General features: G+C 38.4%; 1 protein-coding gene across 6 annotated transcripts in view; it reads left to right on the top strand.

The window, feature by feature from the left end:
* The window catches only part of LOC138696372 (mucin-17-like), a 102,854-nt gene that overhangs the window by 60,123 nt on the left and 19,090 nt on the right, over positions 1-23,641 (top strand). For 5 of the 6 annotated variants that reach the window (XM_069821243.1, XM_069821244.1, XM_069821246.1 and 2 more), the window contains 4 exons: positions 5,778-5,901; positions 7,802-8,007; positions 19,365-19,562; positions 22,955-23,050. In XM_069821243.1, coding sequence (XP_069677344.1) covers positions 5,778-5,901; positions 7,802-8,007; positions 19,365-19,562; positions 22,955-23,050 — 624 coding nt within the window. The remainder of the gene's footprint in view (positions 1-5,777; positions 5,902-7,801; positions 8,008-19,364; positions 19,563-22,954; positions 23,051-23,641) is intronic. The other variant, XM_069821249.1, reaches the window with a different exon arrangement.

Below are 23,641 nucleotides of genomic sequence, written 5' to 3'. Positions count from 1 at the left end.
AACAAAACAAAAAAGTACTTTTCGATCTGACAGACGAACACAGCTGGACTCTTCCCTTACGTGTGATCAATACAACTAAGGTTACATCAGCTGCTTGTTTATGTGGACGACGTGAATATGTTAGGAGAAAATCCACAAACGATTAAGGAAAACACGGGAATTTTACTTGAAGGAAGTAAGGAGATAGGTTTGGAAGTAAATTCCGAAAAGACGAAGTACTATTGGTATATGATTATGCTTCGTGACCAGAACATAGTACGAAATAGAAATATAAAAAACATTGAAAGGGTGGAAAAATTCAGACACCTTGGAGTAACAGTAACAAATATAAATAATACTTGAGAGGAAATTAAACGCAGAATAAATATGGGAAATGGCTGCTATTATTCGGTTGAAAAGTTTTTGTCATCTAGTCTGATTTAAAAAAACTGAAAGTAAGAATTTATAAAACAGTTAAATGGAATTTATGTAACAATTATATTATCGGGTGTTCTGTATTGTTGTGAAACTTGGACTCACTTTGAGAGAGAAACAAAGATTAAGGGTGTTCGAGAATAATGAGCTTAGGAAAATATTTGAGGCTAAGAGGGATGAAGTTACAGGAGAATGGAGAAAGTAAATAATGCAGAACTGCACGCATTGTATTCGCCACCTAACATAATTAGGAATATTAACTGATTAAACTTCCAACTTTTTTACTGTGTTAATATTTAGGATTTACCTTAGCTGGCTAGTTTCGAAGTCTTGTTCTTCATTGTCCAAAGACTAAACTTTGGACAATGAAGAACAATACTTCGAAACTAGTCACCTAAGTAAATCCTAAATATTAACACAGTAAAGAAGTTGGAAATTTAATCAGTGATATATAAGTGTTAAAAGTGTATATAGAAAAATGATAAATATTAAATCCAGAAGTTTGACAGGGCATGTAGCACATATGGGTGAATCCAGAAATGCATATTGTAACATTTTAAACTAAACAATAATGTAACTTTATTATCTCAACAATAGGATTTGCTCTCAACACAGTATTCGTTAGTGCACTCCACTGACGACAATGACAATTTACTTGGACTATTACGAACAACAATGAACTGTTAATCTTAACTAATATTTACAAAGCACTATTTACAACACAGAACGGTCAGTTCTCAGTTCACTTCTCGTTTGTCTTGGCTAGTTCTTCTAGCTCAGTTACTCGCGTTCACAGAATCTCGAACCCCAGACCTTCGAGACGATCCGCTGCACTTCGAACTCAGGTCCCCCAACTGCGGTCCACTGCACTCGAACTCCGGGCTTCAGGCTCCACAGTTACAGACACAACTCAAGTCGCGCTCTGGTCTCGAAGCTGGCTTCACTGCTACACAAGACTGGCTTACTGACTGACTGACTGAATGACGTTCACTTGCGCCTTCTCTTTTATAACCAGGCTATAGTTTCTCGAGAGTTCGCGAAAGATTCCACTCTCGAATAATCTGAATTTCCACTTCGACGGACTTCTGGACGAATCGAGAGGGTCCGTCCCCCCCTTCACTCCGCATATAGCAGTTGCGCGCGCAACCTCCCCTCCCCGCGCAGTCCTTGGTGACGTCATTCAGTCTTCTGTAGTCCACGCAGAAACGCAGGTCCCCATTCTTCTTCTTCACCAGCACCACAGGTGATGACCAAGGGCTGTCGGATTCCTTGATGACCCCTCTTGCTTTCATGCCCTCTAGTTGGCTGTCAATCTCCCTCTGTTTAGCTAGAAGGACGCGTTGAGGAGGTTGTCTGATTGGGCGAGCATTTCCGGTGTCGATGCGGTGCTGAACTTTCTCCGTTCTCCCGTAGTCGTTTTCAGACAGACTGAACACGTCTTGAAATTCTGTCAGTAGATCGTGGACTTGTCTTCTTTCTCCTTTGCTTAAATTCTCCGCCAATTCTCGAGCCAGCTCTTTCAATGATGGGTCTAGATCTGGACGTGGTTGGTGACACTCCTCATTATCTGCCAGAGACGTCACAGACACCACCGGCTCGACGCTACCTAGTACAGTTCCACTAGGCACCTCCTTGTCCCGATTGGTGACATTCAGGACCCTCACCGGTACCACCTTCTTGTTCGGGAGTAGGGATCTGGCCACATAAACCCCATCTATCGGAGTTGTTTGCGAATCGAGGAGCAGGTTTCTCTTAGATTGTCCATCCAGTCTTGCCGTCACCACCATCTCGCAGCCTGCTGGGATTGTCACTTGATTCTCCAGGGTGAATCTGCTGGCCATGGGTTGGTCTTCGACGTCCCTCAGGAACACTTCATCCTGACCAAAACGGAGGATACAGCGCCCGACGTCCACCGTTGCATCGAAGATCCGCATGGCGTCGAGTCCCAGGATGACGTCTTCACAGTGATGTTGGCGACGAACACCCACATCACCAGTCTCCTCTTTCCCAAGGTCAAATCCAGGAAAACCTCTTTCTGGATGGGCAGGCTCTCGCCTGATGCAGTACGTAGTTCATATCGGCGCAGCGGCATCCTCCCAGGTAGGCCACGCACGACTTCCGGTCTGGCGATGGTGAGCAACGCCCCGGTGCCTACCAGTACTCTGCATGGGCGGCCTCTTATCCATCAGCAATCAGCCCATCGTCACATCTTCTGTTAACCGTCTTCAAGATCATCCGAGGGGATGATGATGACGGCGCCGACGTGCCCCTCATCGCATCGGCCCCTTTTAGTTTTCCCTGTTTGTGACCAGATCGGTCACAGTCCCTCCTCAGGTGTCCAGGTTGGCCGCAGGACCAGCAGGTGGGCACTCCTCGTCTTCGTCGCTCGGGTGATTTCGGTTGACGTTCCTCGACGTCGGCCGCCGCGACGCTCCTAATCCGGTGCGGTGCCGAGACGTTCTCCGTCAACTTTGCTGCCTCCATCCTGAGGGCCGCCACCAGAGCTGCGTTGATGGTACGATGCTCTGCCAGGAGTAGCTGTTGTCTGATTTCGGGGTCTCGAACTCCGCTGCCGAAGGTGTAGGCCGCCTCTCCAGCGATGAAGTTAGGTGGTAGGCCCCTGAGGGCCTTATGGGCAAGTTGTTCCACCGCCATTGCAAATTCTTGCAGGGACTCGCCTGACTGTTGGACCCTCGTTTTCAGTTGGGTCCTGAATGCTGCCGCAAGTTGATGGTCACCATAACGTCCCTCCAAGGCCGCCATTATCTCAGCGGCTGTCCCATCTTCTGGAACACTATGAAGAATCTCCGATGCCTGTCCCTGAAGCGCGGCCAGCAGCTCAGTAGTTTTCTCTGCCGGTGTCCACCCATTGTGCTCTGCGATGGCCTCGAACTGGCGACGGAATATCGCCCAAGACGTCGTACCGTCGAACTTCGGCGTCTTGACGTTTGAATGTCTGGCTGAGGGCGATGGTTCCACAGGGCCACTACATGAGGTCCTCCATTCTGTCGCCGATCTTTCCACGGCCCGTTGAACTTCCTCGGCAATTACCTTTATGTTCTCTAGCCTGGCGATCCACCAACGCGAGAATATGCTTGTTTTCTTCGGCATGTTGGTCCATTAACGCGAGTATGTGCTTGTTTTCCTCGGCGTGTTTGTCCATCACCTCACTCGTCTTGTCCAGCAACTCGCTCTTCTGCTCTTGACGACGCTCGAGATCGCGGATTTTGCCGTCGAAATGGTCTACATCCTGTCTCAACTCGGCTACTGTCTCGTTTATAGTTGTAAAATTCTGGTTTAGTTTATCCAAATCGGCCTTAAGTTCGTCTTTCACGATGGCGACAATTCCATCTACGTGGGCCGAAACGCTTTCAATTTAAGTAGTGACGTCATCTTTCACTCCGTTTATGTCGCCTTTCACTCCACTTATGTCGCCTTTCACTTCGCTTATGTCGCCTATCACTTCACTTATGTCACTTTTCATCTCCGTTTTCACTTCACTTATATCGTTCTTCAACTCACTGATGTGCTTGTTCATGTCGTCTTTCATTTCTGCTTTCACTTCACGTATGTCGTTCTTCATTTCAGCTTTCATTTCCGCGATGGCTTGCAGGATCTGCTGTAGGTTCTCCATTGTCGATAATATCCCGATTCTGACACCAATGTAACGTTTTAAACTAAACAACAATGTAACTTTATTATCTCAACAATAGGATTTGCTCTCCACACAGTAACACAGTATTCGTTAGTGCACTCCACTGACGACAATGACAATTTACTTGGACTATTACGAACAACAATGAACTGTTAATCTTAACTAATATTTACAAAGCACTATTTACAACACAGAACGGTCAGTTCTCAGTTCACAGCTCGTTTGCCTTGACTAGTTCTTCTAGCTCAGTCACTCGCGTTCACAGAATCTCGAACCCCAAACCTTCAGAGACGATCCGCTGCACTTCGAACTCAGGTCCCCAACTGTGGTCCACTGCACTCGAACTCCAGGCTTCAGGCTCCACAGTTACAGACACAACTCAAGTCGCACTCTGGTCTCGAAGCTGGCTTCACTGCTACACAAGACTGGCTTACTGTCTGACTGAATGACGTTCACTTGCGCCTTCTCTTTTATAACCAGACTATAGTTTCTCGAGAGTTCGCGAAAGATTCCACTCTCGAATAATCTGGATTTCCACTTCGACGGACTTCTGGACGAATCGGGAGGGTCCGTCCCCCCCTTCACTCCGCATATAGCAGTTGCGCGCGCAACCTCCCCTCGCCTCTCCAAGCCGCGCGCCATCCCCCAGTGCTCCGTGGAGCCCGTGTCGACTCACGCGCGACCTGTTCTCTTGCGGGAAGCATGTTCGAGTCTCGCGGTGGCTGTCACAATATAGAGTGTTAGTTGGGAGACCTGAAGGAAAAAGACCTTAGGGGAGGCTGAGACGTAGATGAGAGGATAATATTAAAATGGATTTGAGAGAGGTGGGATATGATGGTAGGGACTGCATTAATCTTGCCCAGGATAGGGAGTGATGGCGGGCTTATGTGAGGGTGGCAATGAACCTCTGGGTTCTCTAAAAGCCATTTGTAAGTAAGTATTATATGCTGAATGTCATTTCGCACTTCTTTTACCGTTATTTTATGCCCCTTATGCCAGTTTGTGCATATTATGTAATCAGCGGTTGAGTCATTGGCTGATATGACAGCTAACAAAGTCATCTGAAGGCAATGCCTTATTGAGAGTCTGTGTGTTCGAGTCTCATGTTAATCCTAAATTTCTGTCTGGCTTATTGGAAGAGTTATTGTATTGTGTGTAACAGTATAGGCTGTTCATCGTGCCAAAACCACAGTGAAGAGATCCCTGATTCGATTTCCCCCAGCCATACCCAAGATATTTTTCAAGGGTATAGAGTCTGGAGCGATGTTCAGCAATCCTTGGGAAGCCACAATAAGTGGCAAACGGAAAGCTGATTAATAACATCCTGTAGGGACTCTAAACAGTGACTATGCAGCACTTCTGTCCCTTCTGATAATAATGCAGTTCACTACTTGTCTCTCGTCTGTGTGACTGTAGCACCATGGACTTCATTATGCCATATAAAACACACTCTGGATTGTTTGTCATTGATGTTTTGCGTTGGAAGAATGCTTAATATTGACAAGTTTCCAAGGATTTCATCATCTAACCCTTGACATATTTTGAGACAAAGTTGGCAAAATGACTGATTAATAGTTAATCTGTGACAGTAGTGAAAAAAATTTATGCAATTTGTATTACATTCTTTGCTTCCTTACACTTGCAACTCTAAGCAAGTCTGACAGACAAGTACTGAATACTTTTTTCACGCAGTTCTTTCCAATTCCAGGAACTGGGGTGCAAGAACTGCAAAGATTTCCAGTCCGTGTACAACAGAGTAAAGAAATACTATGCCATCAAGTGTCAGCAACATAATCTGTCAGCCGTTCGCTATCTGACCTTCGACCCAAGTGGTAAATATCTTTATCTTTCCACTAATACTATTGTAGAAGGCTAGGATTTGATTCCAACAGATTCCTAGTGATTTCTTCAGTCTTGTGGATAGAGACTAAAATATCACGAACAGATATTTGTACGATTTAAAAAATAATATATAAGAAAGACATAAAAGACATAAATTTTTTTTACATTTGTGAAGTATTATACATCCTAGTAAAGGCGGCCAGTGACTGAAACCCTCAGTGAGGCCTGATGTAGCTAGTTGAAGTACCTCTCATACAGAATGTTTATTATTGGTGATGATACTTATTATTATTATTATTATTATTATTATTATTATTATTATTATTATTATTATTATTATTATTATTATTTCTATTAATGAAAAAATATAAAATGTCACTCCCAATAAGTTGCTTAGCTGTGAGTTTGTTTCAGTAATTGTTCCAATGTGTTGAGCAATGCATATGCTGAGTTGAAGAGGCATGTGTTCTAATTCCCCTGGAAATATTTTTGTGATTGCTGAAGTTTTACCACTACCACTATCACCACTACTTCTAATACTACTACTCCTACTACTACTACTACTACTACTACTACTACTACTACCATCACCACTACTGCCACCACCACTACTACTGCTACGACCACTATCACAACCACCATCATTACTACTACTACTGCCACCATCATACCATCACCACCACCACTACTACTACTATTACTGTACTACTGCTACTACTACTACTACTATTACTACTACTACTACTACTATTACTGCTACCAACACCACCACTAATACTACTACCAACACCATTGCTATTACTACTACTATTACCAACACCACTACTGCTACCACCACCACCACCACCACCACCACCACCACCACCACCACCATTGTTACTACTACCACTACTACTACTACTACTACTATGACCACCACCAACACCATCACCACTACTACTACTACTACTACCACCAACACCATTGCTATTACTACTACTATTACCACCACCACTACTGCTACCAATACCACTACCACCACCACCACTACCACCACCACCACTACCACCACCACCACCATCACTACTACTACTATTACTACCATTGCTACTACCACCACCACTACTACTACTACTACTACTGCCACCACCACCACCACCACCACCACCACCCCTGCCGCCGCTGCTGCTGCGCTAGTGTTTTTTTTATTTACCACCGTGGCTAGAAATTATTATTTTGAACCCATTATGATTAAGATTTTTTCATTGCTTTTCCATTAATTTATTCATCATATTTCACAAAGCATTACTATGTATACAATTATGGCTCGTATTCACTGCCAGATGTCACTTAAATTACATAATATTTAATTGGTGATAGAATTGTAATGAAATAATAAAGAACAACTGATGTATTTATTACAAGAAAATGACGAACTCAAGCAGACTTCATCTCTCACACCAAAATTTTATAATAGGCTCTTTAATTTTTAATGCACTAAACATAAAAAAAATATTGTTACCCAGTGGCTTGAATGTGATGGTATTCAGTGCTGGAGACCCCGGATTGAATTTAAGTAAGATATAGAGGAATACATGGTGCAAAAAACTGGTGTAGAGATAGGTTCTTGGAGAACTGTCATTTCTTCTTTCTTAATTTCAACATGATCTGCATTTTACAATCACTTTTGTCATGATGCTGAAAATACCAGCAAAAAAGAAAATTTAACTCTATGTGATCCTTGAGGCAAGATGACGCATAGGGCAAGCAATTACAGAGCTTTTCTCATAGTGAGATCTAATCCTTGCATCATCAGTGAAGTCAGCCTATCAAAAGGGTGCATTTAAGAATTATTGTAGGAGATTAAGAAAGCATATGACAGGAATTAGAAATGGTGTGGTGCTGTTACAGATATATGTTATGGATCGCTACCAAATGACACGGCGAAAGCAGAAGATGCCCGTATCATGGAAGATGACGTTACATGCACCAGTGAAGATGGAGATGACTCTGGTTCTGACTGTGTTTCCGAGGACTTGTTTGATTATAGGGAACCAGATAACATAACATACAACTATGATCTGAACAACATGGAACATACTGACATGTCGCAACAAGTGAGTACACAAGTTTGCTGTTCTGTTGGTACTATTAGTGTAACATAACCCTATTCATGGTTCCTAATTTTTCTTGCTGAGAAAGTAACCTGTTCTACTACAATAAAACTTCATTGATACGTTTTTGTGGGGCTCTGAAGAAGAAAAAACATAAGAGAAAAAATATGTAACTGAAATGGCATTTAATGACATATGAAATAGTATTTAAAAACTATGGGAAGAACGACTTAGACAATTTAGTAAAAATTCCACAAAAAAATTTAGAACTTCATAGTTAAACCATCTTAGAGTCTGTAACATTATTCAAATTTATAACACGTATTCTTAAAGAATGTAAAGATTATTTTTAGGAAATCTTAGCTGTTAGGGCCAAAGTTGGCTTATATATTACATTTCTAACTCCAATCCAGAAAATTTCACGAAATTGACGTACCTTATTCATGTGATCTTCATTTCATACTGTAATGTGTTATTATTTTACAAAAGAAAAAGGTCAGTTATTTTGGACTGCTTGCTTCTAAGGAATAAACTGTGGCCTCAAATTGTGATAACTGTTCCATATTAATTTGTTCAGTTACATCATGATGTGTTACAAATCGTTTCACTGTTTTAAAGCAGTGACAGCATCATTAAAGATCACAAGATTGTTTGAAGCAAGCATGGGCAGTTTTGTATTTCCACGAATTTCAAAGTGGGCTGCTTCTTAACAATGAACACATACTGCATTTTACTTCTTACATTTTCACGGCAAACATTTTCGAGAAAAATTGATTTAGAATGTATAAATGACATTTCATATCTCCTAGGAGTTTAAAATATAATCGTTTAAGTGTAAAAAAACTATGGAAAACATATTATATGTCTTTCACGTGTTAAATTTTATTTTACCTTGTTAACATGTTTCGTGGCCTGCTTTCGGCCATCAACAACCAGTTCTGATGATGGCCAATAGCAGGTCGAAACATGTTAACAAGGTAACATGAAATTTAACACGTGAAAGACATATTATACGTTTTCCAAAGTGATATAGTGTTAAAAGTTGTGTAATCAAGATATATAAAAAAAACTAATAAATTAAAAACATATAGCCGAAAATTAACATTGAAAATATAGGAATTTTGACAGGACCTCTGAAAAGACGAAAAACGCGTAAGTGCGAAACGTATAAAAGAAGTTTTATTGTAATATGCTTTACCAATCGTCACAGACGCAGGTTTTTCAAAATTCCCTGAAGCACCAGAAGTTCCTTCCTGTGTATAATCGTGCTCAACAGTGGATTGCTGAAAAGAACATAAGTTCACTGCAGCCTTCAGTTAGAGTTTCTTCTAACAAATGAAGGATACTTCGATTTGTGTTCATTATAGATACCTGCTGCCAGTAGCCAGAGTTGAGCTGTGGTCAATATGTGTTGTAGAGCTGAGTCTGGAAGACTGATGTTGATAACTTTAATTTGCTTCTTCAGGATTTATGGATGTGCTGTATAAAAGAATGTGTTCCAGATCTTGATGATTATTACATCCTAGACAAATAGAACTATCAGAATGGTGAAATCGATGTAGATGTAACCACAGTCTAGTATAAACAGTCACGAAGCTCAATACATAGGAAATATGCATCCATAGATAGTTGCTAACCACTAGGATCACTACTATCGCCTCATCACAGATAATGTGAAATAGTATTGTCACAGTCTATTGTTCCTAGTACCCTCACAACTCAAGTTTCGTGACTGTATATACTAGACTGTGATATAACTGTGTGACAATGTGACCTGTTCTGGTTCTTGTTATATGCATTTAAATATGTCTTGACAAGTTTTGTACATTTCCAGATCAGTTGTAAAGGTGGTATTGATCAGACGCTATGGAATTAATTTGCAGAAAATATAAAGACACCTTCACATTTATACAGATGAATCACGAAACCTTGATCATGGGATATAAGGAGCAGGATATTACATTCCGAAATAACAAGAAAGTTACTTCATACAGGTCACTTGGTTCTTTTGTATGGTTTATAAACATTTTGTCTTTGTCAAAATAGATCCAGTTGTTGATTCATTGGTTTGCAGAATCTTGACGGACATTTATTAACTTGCTATTAAGGATTTCATCTTTTCCTGTAGCAAAACTGTGTAGTTCTGATATTGCCAAAATTATTTCTTGGTTGGTGTAAGTACTTTCTAGTCCACTGCTGTGGAGTAAAAGCATGTCTGACTGCCAAAGGTGTGAGACTGGGTTCAAATTCTGGTGGGACAAGTTGCTTGGTTGGGACTTTTTCTGATGTTCAAGCAATTGAAACAGAATTGCTGGACAACTTTGTTGATGCAATGGTGGTGACAACAGCAGCAGCAGTGGGGGCAGGGGTAGTGCTGGTGGCAGTGACAGTGGCAGTGGCATGGTGATGATGATGATAATAATAATAACAATAATAATAATAATAATAATAATAATAATAATAATAATAATGTGCGGTTATGTGTCATTTTGTAGATCTTTTTGTCCCTAGTAAGCATCCAGGGTGCACCACGAGGAGGTATATCTACATCGCTCCCTGGGCACTGCAACTTATTTGGCAATGAGCAGGCCAATGCCTTGGCAAAAAAGGTGCTAAAATTTTACAAACCTCTCCTAAACCAACACCCTTCCAGACAATAAAATTATACATCAAAGAAGTTGTCCACAAAATCCACTCCTATGGGATTGCAGAAAAAACATATGGCAAACACTGGAGAAGGGACCTTCTAACAATACCTAACAGACCAAGAAGATAGGCAGTCGCCCATTTCCGCCTTGCAACTGGACATGACTGCTTGGCGCAGCATCTCCACCGTTTCGGTATTTATCAACATCTAACCTATACCCTTTGTGACCTTCAAGAAGCGATGAATAGAGATCATCTCCAATGCTGCCCAGCTCTAAAATCACTGACAATGTGCAGATACTGGGAAGCGAGAAGCCTCATGCCTCTGTTTAGTTCTTAGTTTTTAGTTCTTTGAAGATTTTGTTTAGTTACTTTATTAGATTTAATTTTAAGTTCTATCAAGTTATATTGTTTTAATCTTGAGTTTGTGTTTAGGTCAGAGATAAGTTACAGTAAAACCCTGATAAGACACTGATCAAGGAACCGTGTGTAAACCGCGTGTTAACCGGGACCACATATTAGGCGGGTATACTGATTTTGACTTATATACAGTATCTATTAGCATTTTTCTTTATTGAAATACATGATTTCATGAAAAGTAACAGTATTATTCCATTATGCAATTACTGTATGCCAAAGACATTTACAGTACTGTACTTAATTCTTTCGAAAAAAGTCGTTTATAGTTGTTTGCCGTGTTCAGTGGCAGCTCGTGGGTACTGAATTCAGGGGGGCTGCATACAAAAATAAACCATGCAACTTATCTTATTTAAAGATTAGTTCCATGCGCCTTGGCTTGTAGGTTACAAACTTTTTAATCATCTTCTTATTAAAATCCGATATGTCGTTTAACATAGTCTACAATGGAAAACATAGCTAATGTGGTCAGTCTCTCTTCTCTCATCGTATTTCTGAGATAGGATTTTACTCTCTTCAAACACAAAAGCAACGTTCTGGTTCGGAAGTTGTCATTAGTATGGTGATAGCTATGCGTAGTAGTTCCACAACTTCTGAAAATGAGGCCTGCAAGTTCTCAGTTAGAAGAAACTGCAAGAGCTTGACTACGTCACTGATATTTCTGAATTCTTGTCTCTGATACAACACAGTGAGTTCCGTTTTTAGTTTGTCTTTATTGAACATTGGAAAAAGCTTCACACATACATTTAGGTCATTTTCAGGAAATGAGCTTTTGTAGCATTCAAATTTTTCTTAACACAGATGAGAAGATAATATCATATGATCTATGAACTGGAATCGGGTGTTAGCTTGTGTGATAATGAGGTCACACACTTCCTTGGGTGCCGCAACCCTTGTCTGAATCCCTTCGACCTTACGACGCTTTTTAGGGTTTTCATTTTCACAGATCTCGCTGCTCAACTGTGCACTGTTCCGTATTGTCTGTATGGCATTAACAAAGCTTGATATGCAGAGTTGGCCTCGGTAGCATAGTCGGTTGCGGGTTCGATTCCGGCCCAGGTCGATGGCATTTAAATATGTTTAAATGAGACAGGCTCACATCAGTAGATTCACTGGCATTTAAAAGAATCCTGCGGGACAAAATTCCGGCACACCGGCGACGCTGATATAACCCCTGCAGTTGGGAGTGTCGTGAAATAAACCATAAATTAATTTTTTTATATGCAGATTTGAACCTTAGAAATATCTAACTGGCGATGTTGTAGTTGGTTGTATAATATATCTACATGATACATCAATAAATGAAAAAAACTGAGCCAGAAATTGAATTCAGGATCTTCAAGAGTACGCACCAGGGTGCTTGCCTCATTTATTGTGATGTTGTTAGATGTTTCAGATTCCATTATGGTTTGAAAGCATTCTAGCAATGGCTCCTTCTTCTCATGAACAACATTTACCCTGTTCTTATTTTAAAACTCCATCTTGTTGCCCTAGCTGATGGAATTGTCTTTGAAACACATTAATCTAATACAGACTGTGTGGAGATCGAGAAAAAAAAGCAGGGATACTGGATAAATTAGCAAAAAATATGCGAGCTTTGTAGGGTATTTGTTTAGCGGCTCTTTCCATTATGAGATTTAACTGAAGGGCACTTAATTTAATTTCACATTTCTCCTGAATTGTTAAGGTACTGAACTGGATAGACTGTAAATATTGTACAGAATTAAACATTGTTGCACTTGTTATACTCACAACATTAAAGAAAATGTATTTAACACTGCGCACTACTGATAAACTGCTGCAAATTTTGCAGCGCCTGGAAACTCTGGATTCACGGCAAGGGGCAGCAGGGGGAGGGGTAAAACTAACGCGCAAAGCATCCGAGACGAGACTGGCAGCTCCAGGGGAGGAAGTGGCTTCACCAATCCGTCCTTGTCTCTCGTTTCATTCTGGCAGCACCAGGGGAGGTTGTGACTTCACTAACGACTGCGTGCATATCAATGAGAGTGAAATTAAAAAAAAAAATTCGAACCGCTAAATAGAGACTGTAATTATAATAAATATATTTCACAACATAAAACGAGACAAGAGCCACAAATGTCTGGGGGTGCTGCAGCTCCGCATCCCCCCTTCGAAAGCCTCCCCTGGCGTCAACCCTTGCAATGATTAATCACATTTTCAACACGATTTAAATATGAATTTACACTAACTGAAATACCATCAGAACAAGCACTGATAAATTGTCTTATCACTGTCATCGCCTGTCGCATGGGAACAGATTGAACTGATTCCTCTTCTTCCTCAACTGTGACATGATTTTCTATGATGTCATCTAAATCAAGAATATCTGAGGTCACAACACCATCGTCTACAGATATGAAATCCTCCAAGTGAATATCGCCCAGCTTTTCGCGCACAGCAACCCAATCCTCATCGCTAGCTTCATCATCAGTTACGTACAGATGGGGGACTACTTTCAGGCAACGAATTATCGGAACCCTATGAATTAAAAAAAAAACTGTACTCACCATTTTGTTGTCCAAATCCTTTAACTACGTGACAAACAAATCACTGGTCATCCATACACGTGCCTGGTTCTTATAAACATGTGGCAGGTTCTTTACACGTTTGAAGCATCGCGGTTTTGCTGATTTTTCCACCACGACCAGAGACAGCTTTTCAGAGCCATCAACGAGCACTGTTACCCTCTTCTTACTTAATTTTCCCCCATGACACTTTTCTCCTTTGAAAACGTATGATTTGTCGGGCATGAGCTTAAAGAATAAATCACATTCGTTCACATTAAAAACATCACGGGGTTCGTGTCTTGAAATCAGATTAGGCAGACTCTGCTTGTCCATTCACTAATGTCACTTTTGCTCACAGTTCCTGACTCGCCGGAAATCTGGCGGTAAACAATTCCGTGTCGTTGTTTAAATCTGTCAAGCCAACCATTGGAAGCAGAAAAGTCGAAGTTTAATTTGCATGCAATTTCGCGCGCCTTCTTTTGAATTATAGGGCTACTTATGGGTATGGTTGCACTTCGAGACTGATGAAGCCAGTCGACCAAAATCTTCTCCAAGTCCTCATTTTTAACCACACTTCACTTTCCTGCACTTACATCCTCCCGAAGTCGCAGCTGCAGTGATTGAGTCGCGATTTTTTATTATCGTCCTTAATGTCAATAATGCGATTCCTAATGAATCAGAGAATTGTTTCTGATTAAGAGTAGCCTATTGTTTTCATTGTACTTTCGTAAGATTTCCAATTTTTCCCACACAGAAAGCGCTTTTCATTTAACACTCACAGACACTTCAATACACTAAGGACAACAAATTGACCAGCAATAATTTCTAGAATTTTATTACGGCTGAGTGAGGAATGTTTGAGAGAGAGGGTTAGCAAGAGGGTGGGGTATTGTAACTGTATGTAGGCTTTACACGCACAGGTAAAGAGTCGAATCAGGGAGCGTAACAAGAGGATGAGGTATTGTACAGATTTAAATGCGCAGGTAAAGGGTCGAATACTTTTCAGGTTAATGGCACCAGTGAGTTCAATGGCAAAAATGTTTCATTTCCTAAAATACATCGAAAAATTCCACAAAAACAGCATATTATGCGGGACTAGAATGCAACAAACGGGGTATTTTATAAAGGTGTTATATATGAAATGTACAGGGACAAAAAAAGTGTATTACACGGGATAGCATAATAAGCGGGTGCATCTTATTGAGGTTTTATTATATCTATGTATTTGCCATTCGAATAAATAAATAATAATAATAATAATAATCAATCTTCTTAATGTATCCAGCTGTTTGCTGACAACATAAAGTCCACTATAGTCCACTGTAGTCTATTCAGTTGTTGTTTTTCACGAGAAATGAGGGGTATTTTGATCGATGTTCATTATAGATGCCTGTTGCTAGTAGCCAGAGTTGGGGTATAATCAATATATACTGCAGGGCTGTGTCTTCTGCAACTGGTACTGATGATTTTAATTTACTTCTTTTGTGGTTTATGGATGGACAGTATAGAAGAATGTGTTCCAGATCTTCATCATGATTATTATACCACAGACAAGTAGGATTATCAGAAATGTGAAATCGGTGTAGGTACAATTGTGTGACAATGTGACCTGTTCTGGCTCTTGTTAAAAATGTTTGAACATGTCTGGGCAAGTTTTTGTACATTTCCAGGTCATTTGGTTTCTTTTGTACAGACTGTAAAATTTTTTTCTTTGTCAGAAGAGAGCCAATTGTTGATCCATAGGTTTAAAAAATGAGACTTTACTGAAGCAAAAGCTCTGGATAAAGATATCACTTGAAGAGGTCTTGGTTGCAACTATGTTGCCTGTTTTGCAATATTATCGACTTTCTCGTTTCCAGGTATACCACAATGACTAGGTATCCATTGAAATGTTATTTCCTTTTGGAGTTCTTTTAGTTTACTTGTTTCTGAATTGGAATAATTTTACGTGTGTATAGGTTTGGTACATATTTAATTATATTAAATATAGTCCCCTTGGAGTCGGTAAGTATGCAAATAGATTTTGTGCGAGATTGTGCATATTTGCTTGCTTTCCACACAAAACCAATATGCGGTAAGTGTGAAATACCACATTCACTATTCCCAAAATAACACACACAACAATTTCTCTCTTCTTACCGCTTAAGCGCCATATTCATTTTATTGCTTTAGGCTTTTAACATATTATTTTTAGAGACGTTTAACATAGTAATAATTATAAATTGGAAACTTACCACTGCAATTTCACCTAAATTGCACGGTTAATTATTGTTTTTAAATATTTGCAAAAATTAAGTAAACTCTACAACACCACAAAAGTTACTGCATTTGTAATGCAAGTAACATTAAGGAAGCCGTGAAAAAATCAACAAGATTCCAGATGCCGATGTTATTACTGCAATATGTTATATAAATAATATTGTTAAAATATTAAAATGAAAAATAAATCATTACATAACCTTACCGTTTGTTTTAAGTTCGCATTTATAGACGGGGAGGGGGGGAAACAGACGTATATCACGGCCTGCTGGAATATAGTAAACACAGAAAACATTTTAGAGCAACAATGTTGAAGATAGATATATTTGTTTTCCAAAGTTGCTGTCATTGAACAGAAACCAAGATGGAGATTTCATTGTAACTAATTAGAAATTCCTCTTTCAGGTACGTAATAAACGATCTTCGCACAAAATAATGTACAATACACGAGCGGTATGTTTGTTTTCATGTTCTCGGAAATTAAAAAAGCTCAACTACGTTTCGCTTTTTCAATCTTTTCCTCGAACATGAAAACGTCAACATACCGCTCTTGTAACGCATATTACTATTTCAGAAATTTGAGTAACACATTGAAGAGCAGCATCAATAGCTAGCAATTCAGTGTCAAGACTGGAGGAGGATGAACATGGTATGAAATAACTTTCTTGAAGTTTTGGAATATATATTTTTTTTAATCCAATGCCACCAGGTTGTCTTTTCGACATTTCTGGTCTTCTCTCCTGGCCGTGGCTTAAGTGTAACCCACTTCTGAGGTTGGGGTGCCTGGAAGGCGGAGTTACATTACCCCGATGATGTGATAGGATGATTATGATAATGTGGTGCCAGGAGAGGTCTTAAATCTAAACTTAACCAAAATTCCAGACCATGGACGAACACAGGAATAATCCCCTTTAAGGAAAAATTCCTGTGCTCTAACCGGGAATCGAACCCGGGACCTCATGAACTATAGCCAGAAGCTCTGACCACTAGACCATGAGGCTGGTCTGCTTTGGAATATAATACCCTGCTCCTGATGTCCCATTATTAGGATTTAGAGATCCATCTGTATAAATTTGAAGGTGATCCTTATATGTGCTGCAGAGTAGTTCCATGGCATCTAACTTAAGAATGTATGGAAGATCATTTTTGGAATGATTTCCTGGAATTTGTATGCTATGTTCTGGAATCACCCATTTCCAGGTAGGAATTTCGTTCACAACTGACGTTTTAGCAATGAGTGTATCTGTGATATAGATTGGTATTTCTTCTTTGTTTATTTTATAGAAATTACACAGGATATTATCTAACAGTTTGAAGAACATCTGAGATCTGGATGAGGCTTCAAATTTTAAATGTATTTTTAGATCCTTTTGTAATACATAGTGTCTGATTGGTTGAATATTACATTCAATTTCTAGAGCAACAGTTGATGTGGTTTTTGGTACTCCTAGGCATAAGCTTAAGGCTGAGTTTTGAAGACCAGAAATTTTTTTGTAGATGAATTGCTGGTGCTCCTCCCTATATTTCACATCCATAGATCAATTTTGATCGTATATAAGCATTATAAAACAGACGCATTGCCATGTATCTGATCCCCATTCCTTATTAGCTATGATCTTCAAGAGATGTAATCGTGGTAGACACCGCAAAGCAACATTGGTTAAATGTGTTTTCCATAAAAGTTTTTCATCAAAAAATTAATCCTAATATCTTAGGAGTTGGATTGTACTGAATTTCTTGATTATTCAAATAAATGTGAGGTTTATAGTTTTTTAAGCTATATCATTTTGTGAAGACAGTATATTCAGTTTTTGATTGTGAGATAGATAGATTCCATTTGGATGCCCAATTACTGATATTATTTATAGGTGTTTGTATAACTCTTAACGATTCGTTTGGATTGTTGTTTGTAGCCCATATTGTAACATCATCTGCATAGATACTTATTTTTACCTCAGGTGGAACAAAATCAGGTAAGTCATGTAATATTATATTAATAATAATAATAATAATAATAATAATAATAATAATAATAATAATAATAATACCATCAATAATAAACATTTTGTATAAGAGGTAGGCCTACATAAACTATGTGGTTACATCAGGCCTCACTGACGATTTTGGTCACCGGCCGCTACTGACCTGGATCCAAAATCAGACCCAACCATTATCAGAAGTACGGTAGAATCCCTCTTATCTGACACCAAAGGGACCAGGCTAGTTCCGGATACGAGATTTTGCTGGATAATTGAATAAATACTGGTATATACAACAAAAAAAAAGTTTGTATTTCATGGTGGCAAATGTTGAACCATGCCATGTGAAGCTTATTTCTCTATCACTTGCTCATAACTGAATAAACATAAAAACTGTGTGGATTTTCTTTATTAAAACACATCACATAACACAAATAATACACTAATTTTAAGTTCGAATATTGACTGAAAATTAAAGTTCATGCGAACTTCCTAATGTGATAACATTGAAGGCCCGAACATAATTAAATAAATATAAAAACTGTGTGGATTTCCCTTATTAAGACACATCACACAACACAAATAATACACTAATTTTAGGTTTGAATATTCACTGAAAATGAAAGTTCGTACGAACTTCCGAAGGTGGCAAAACTGGTGGCCCAGACTGTGGCATTGTGACAGATTTAAACTTTTTTTTTGGTCCAACCAAAAGTTCTGTTGTTTTGGTATTGCTGGTTATTTGGGGTGTCAGATACGAGGGATTTTACTGTACATGGTTCTGACAAGCACAAAACACAACAATTGATTGAAGTGGCCTTATAATGTAAGTAAACACAATAAAATGTTCCCATAATTTTTCATTTAAAGTTCTTATCTAACAGCTGCCAGTATTCTACCCTTTCACGTCATGATGATTTCCGAATGAAATAGATAAATAAAAATTTGTTTCTGCAGCTTATTTCTTTGCCAATTTAGTATTGTGTAAGGGTGTCCCTGGTTTTTATTTTTAAAATCTGGTCACACTGCATAAAAAAAGGAAGTAAGGCAATTATTCATTGTCGCCGATTTATGAAACATAAAAGAACTATGTTTTGAAAAGAATTACCAGCTGTTTTTCGTCCATAACACAATTCAACCCTACTAGTTTTCATTCCACAATCTCGCCTGTCATTTCTTATCAGAAGTTGTATTTCACACACTGACAGTTTTTCAGATTCCAATTAGTTCTTGAAAGATAACTACAGTATATTTGGAGACATTGGAAACCAATCAGCATTAATTATATGTGTAAGTATATAACTCATTTAAACTACAGAGGGTATTGAGAGACAATACATTGTTAATGGCGGAGAAAACCAAAATTCTTGGAGGAAACCTGCCCTTTAGCCATATCATTCACCACAAACTTGCAGGATCTGTCGGAAAATGAGTTATGGTTACCATACAGCATGCTGTATTGCATAATACTATATTTCTATCATGGATGCTCATCACTGGGTTGGATAGTACCGATTACCGTTGTTCACAGGAGAAGGAACAGAGATGGAAGGAGGCGCAGAAGCTCCTAAATGTTGTACAGAGTGATGCATGCTGGGAACACCTACGCAAAATCTATCATAAGGAGGTAAAAAGTGTGAGACACTCGATGTTCATGAGTGGCAGTCTTTTGAAGAAGACAAAACTCAAGTACTTTTCAGGCATTGAGATATTCCCTGCAGGTGACTTGGTGAGTAGTAATGCAGCAAAATTTGTGATTGATTGATTGATTGATTGATTGATTGATTGATTGATTGATTGATTGATTGATTGATTGATTGATTGATTGATTGCGTATTTAAGTGTCTAATTACCAATCTAAATCATTAATATCTTTGTTTTCAATATAGACTATTAGATCGAGTCTTCTTAGTTTTCATAAGTCAAGTTTTCTACGTTCAAGGTGATTTCTGTTCATAATAATATTTTAATGAGTAATAACCAGGCAGCAAAACTTGTTGCCTGATAAAACAGGTTTGCTGTTACTTTACTGTAGGTACAGGTTTGTTCACTTGCTCATGAGTAGAGTCATGGTCAGTGGTGAAGAGGGATAGGTAGAAACTACAGATTTTCGTATAATGACATGAACCGTAGGATGAATATAGTAATGTCTGATAATGTAGGGGAGTTGGTAGGTAAATTAATTAACCATTTCAGTTTGGACTTAAAATTGAAATATAAGAGTTATTTAAGCATGTGAGTAAACTTGTGATTCAAAAAATTGAAAAATGCGAGTTACATGATTCATATTCATTGTTTGTAAATTTAAATTAATTATTCAACTCAACAAATATTGTACCTACAGATAAGTGTAGATAATGTTAATGCACTCACAGAAAGTTGAAAACAATGAGTTACTTCAAGGATATAAAAAGTACTGATTGGAGTGTAACATTTTTTACTTTGAAAGAAATAGTTTTTAAACAGTCATCCAACACTTCCAATGTTAAAGGTGACATGATTGAGGCATTACGAGCTCTCATGCTGAATTACCCTGAATTTGCATCTGCTGTGTTGAAATGTGTCCGGTTCCTTGTGCATCTGTTGACGCAGAAAGGGTTTTCTCAAAGTGTAATGTAAATGTTAGTGACCATTTGGCGCAGAAGTAAAGAAAATAATTCTGTCATTTCTGCTATGCTTTCATTTCACAAATAGAAAGAGCAGGTGTTACATAATACAAATAATATTCTTTTTTCTATGTGTTATAAAGTTGTATTTAATTTTAATATGTAGAATAAAGTCTTATGAAACCTTTCTTCTCATTATTTTATCAGCTAATACGTAATATAAGGTTATTTTTTTCACGTAAAAATAGCTTTCCAATTTATACGAAATTATTGCGATTATCTTACAACTAATTAGCAATAAAACGCGAAATATAATATTTTATAACGATATTTTTCGAAATTAATACGAAATTCCGTGGTCTCTAGTCCATGATGTAAGTTATTTGTCGCAATTGATAAAGCGTCGTAAAATAACCAATTAAAAACAGTACTCGTCGACTGCAACACAAAGCACGTAAACAGCAAACAACTAAGACACAGTAGTTCAATGGGGCATGACCAACGCCGCCATCTATGGTACACAGTAGAGAGACTCTAGAACACAGTTAACCTGAAACCACTTGCCTCTCTCCCACTGGGCACTAAGTTTCGCTCTCTGGTAATGACAAATGGTTTATACACCATGTCCCTAAAGTCTCATTACGATTACAATCTCCCATAACTCTGAAATCACTTGACATAGAGCAATGCAGTTTTTTGCAAAACGTTTTACAACTGTAGAAGCTGTGTCTGTATTTGTGTCGCACAATTTAATTGAATAAAAATGACAACACCACAGGAGAAGAATCAATATATCCTGTGGTATTCTGCTTGCAAGTCTCCAATTACCTTTCAACAGTAATTTCGCTGTCCCTTCAAACCTGGCATACTGAGATGGGTACAGAACTTTGAAGAAACTAATAGTGTTAATGACTGACCTCGGAGTGGATGACTAAGTATCTCAATAATCTGTCGACATTGTACAAATTTGCATTTCAGTGGAGCCTTCAAAAGAACAGTAAGTACTCCCTCAGTTGGAAGACTGAGTAGTGACAGCCATACATAATTTTCCAAGACAGAGCACCTCCATATTGTTCTAATGATGTTCAGGATATTCTGATAGACATTTCCCTTAGAAATGGATAGGCCATGGCTGACCAATTGCTTGGACCCCACGCTCTCCGGATATCACCTCTTTGGTTTTTTTTTTCTTTGGGGATAGGCCTACATCAAGGATTATGTATACCAAACCCCTGTTCAAGATCTTGTTACCCATCACATAAAGATAATTGAAGCTATGCAAACTGTTGATGTTGATATGCTCCATTGCTTTTGGGTAGAAATGGAATATTGCCTTGACAACCGTGAGGTGCACTGAATGTAAACAAAACTTTGATAGTTGTGGAACATTTTGCAAAAAAAAATCGCACCATTATATGCTATGTGGTTTCAGAATTATGATCGATTATATTGGTAACCAGACTTCAGGGAAACAATAGGCTATATTTTTCTTCGTCATTATTTCTATTCTATTGAGATTAACGTTTAAATATTCGTGAAAAATCATGTATTTGAAGAGTGCTATGTTTCTTTTCTTTCACATATGTAATGCTTTTATATAGTATTGTACATTTACATACCTCTTTTCTAATTATATTCCCTTGATTTTGTTTTTGTGTATATATTTCTTCTTGGAATCTCGTAATCTTCTGTCTGTTAATTTTAATTTCCTTTTGTCTAATGTTCATTTCCAGATAAATCAATATATGAGAAGATCCATTGCAATTTTATGTTTATTCACAGTTCTGTTTGTAAATATATCTTATTTTAAATATGGTATACTCACACATTAGTAATCCTGCATAAAAGATTATGTAGCATAAAGCATTTGCACTGTATACACTTCATCTGGACTTCAGAGAGTATGTATTCTGAGCCATTTATGTTTTGGATATCTAGTGTTAACTATTTCAAGAAATGGTTGTGATTTATGGGGTATGGCTATTGATTTGAGCCTTCTTTATTTACTGAGTTTTGTATGTTTTTTCAATGTAATTTGTAAGGTTTTTGAGTAGCAGTTTAGTATAAATTTTGTACTCTTTTGGATAGTTAGTTTGAAAGTAATTCTTGTGCTTTAACTCTTAAGTATTTTTAGACTTTTGAGTTTATAATTAGGTTTTCTTTACAGCCATTATGCCATTATGTGATTTGAAGTTCCTGCTTGTCTTCTATTGGATAATTATTAAATGATGCCAATAATGTCGTATTTAGAAGTTTTTTTTTTTTTCATAGTACGTTCTGGCATGTTTCTGTTGTCTGTAAGTCTTCCCTGTATCTTATAATTCATCTCCACATTCTAGTATGCTTAATTTAATAGATCGATATTACTTCCCCATTTGCTTGATGATGATTTTTTTAATACTTTGAGATTTATAAGTCAGTGGAAGCCTATTTCAGTTATTATCCTATTCGGTATTCACTGTCAATTTTTTTTAATGTATACATCATTTCCAGTTTTTCTGTGAATTTATTCCAGGAGCTCAAGTTGGCTGAGACTTTACAAGGTTATGTTGAGAAGCTTGGAATTGTGCGTGACTGGTCGGATTACATGTACTATGTATGGATGCCAGAGGTGAGGAATTCTCTGCAGTATCATATCCTATGTTCGCAGATTCATATATTATCTACAGCAGCGGACATTTAAGAGGGGGAAAAGTCCTTACTGTATCTTTCTTCAGAAGCAGAACTGTGTTCCATTTCCCATTTCCTGGATTTATGTCATGAAGAGAGCAATTTGCAAAATTTATTTTCAATTTAATGGTAATGTTTGGCAGTTTATGTTTGGTCCATGTGTGAAACAACACTAATACAGCCTGGGTTGCTAGCCACAGTGACTGACAGACTGAACCCAATGGCGTCCATCGTTCCTTGTCATCTTTCGAATGTTGTTCTTTTTGTTTCTTAGTCCTTTGATTATCATGGAATTTCTTTACATTCCATCTCATTCTAGTCTTCTTTGATACTTTGTCTTGTATGACGTGTATAAGTGTGTTAGGAACTGTAAAGATTGGCTCATTAAGTGTAGACGAACAGTGCTTGCCGATTTCACTCACAAGAAGATGTCCACTTGTTTCCAACTTCTGTACCAACGCCAGTATTGTGTTTCTGTCTGGACGATCGCAAACACCAAATTCCTTTTGGTTTGCCCTTTGAGTTGCTATGG

The sequence above is a fragment of the Periplaneta americana genome, chromosome 3, assembly GCF_040183065.1.
Source record: "Periplaneta americana isolate PAMFEO1 chromosome 3, P.americana_PAMFEO1_priV1, whole genome shotgun sequence".
Classification (NCBI taxonomy): Eukaryota; Metazoa; Arthropoda; class Insecta; order Blattodea; family Blattidae; genus Periplaneta; species Periplaneta americana.
The sequence above is the reverse complement of the archived record's forward strand: the minus strand, read 5'-3'. Positions and strand labels throughout refer to the sequence as shown.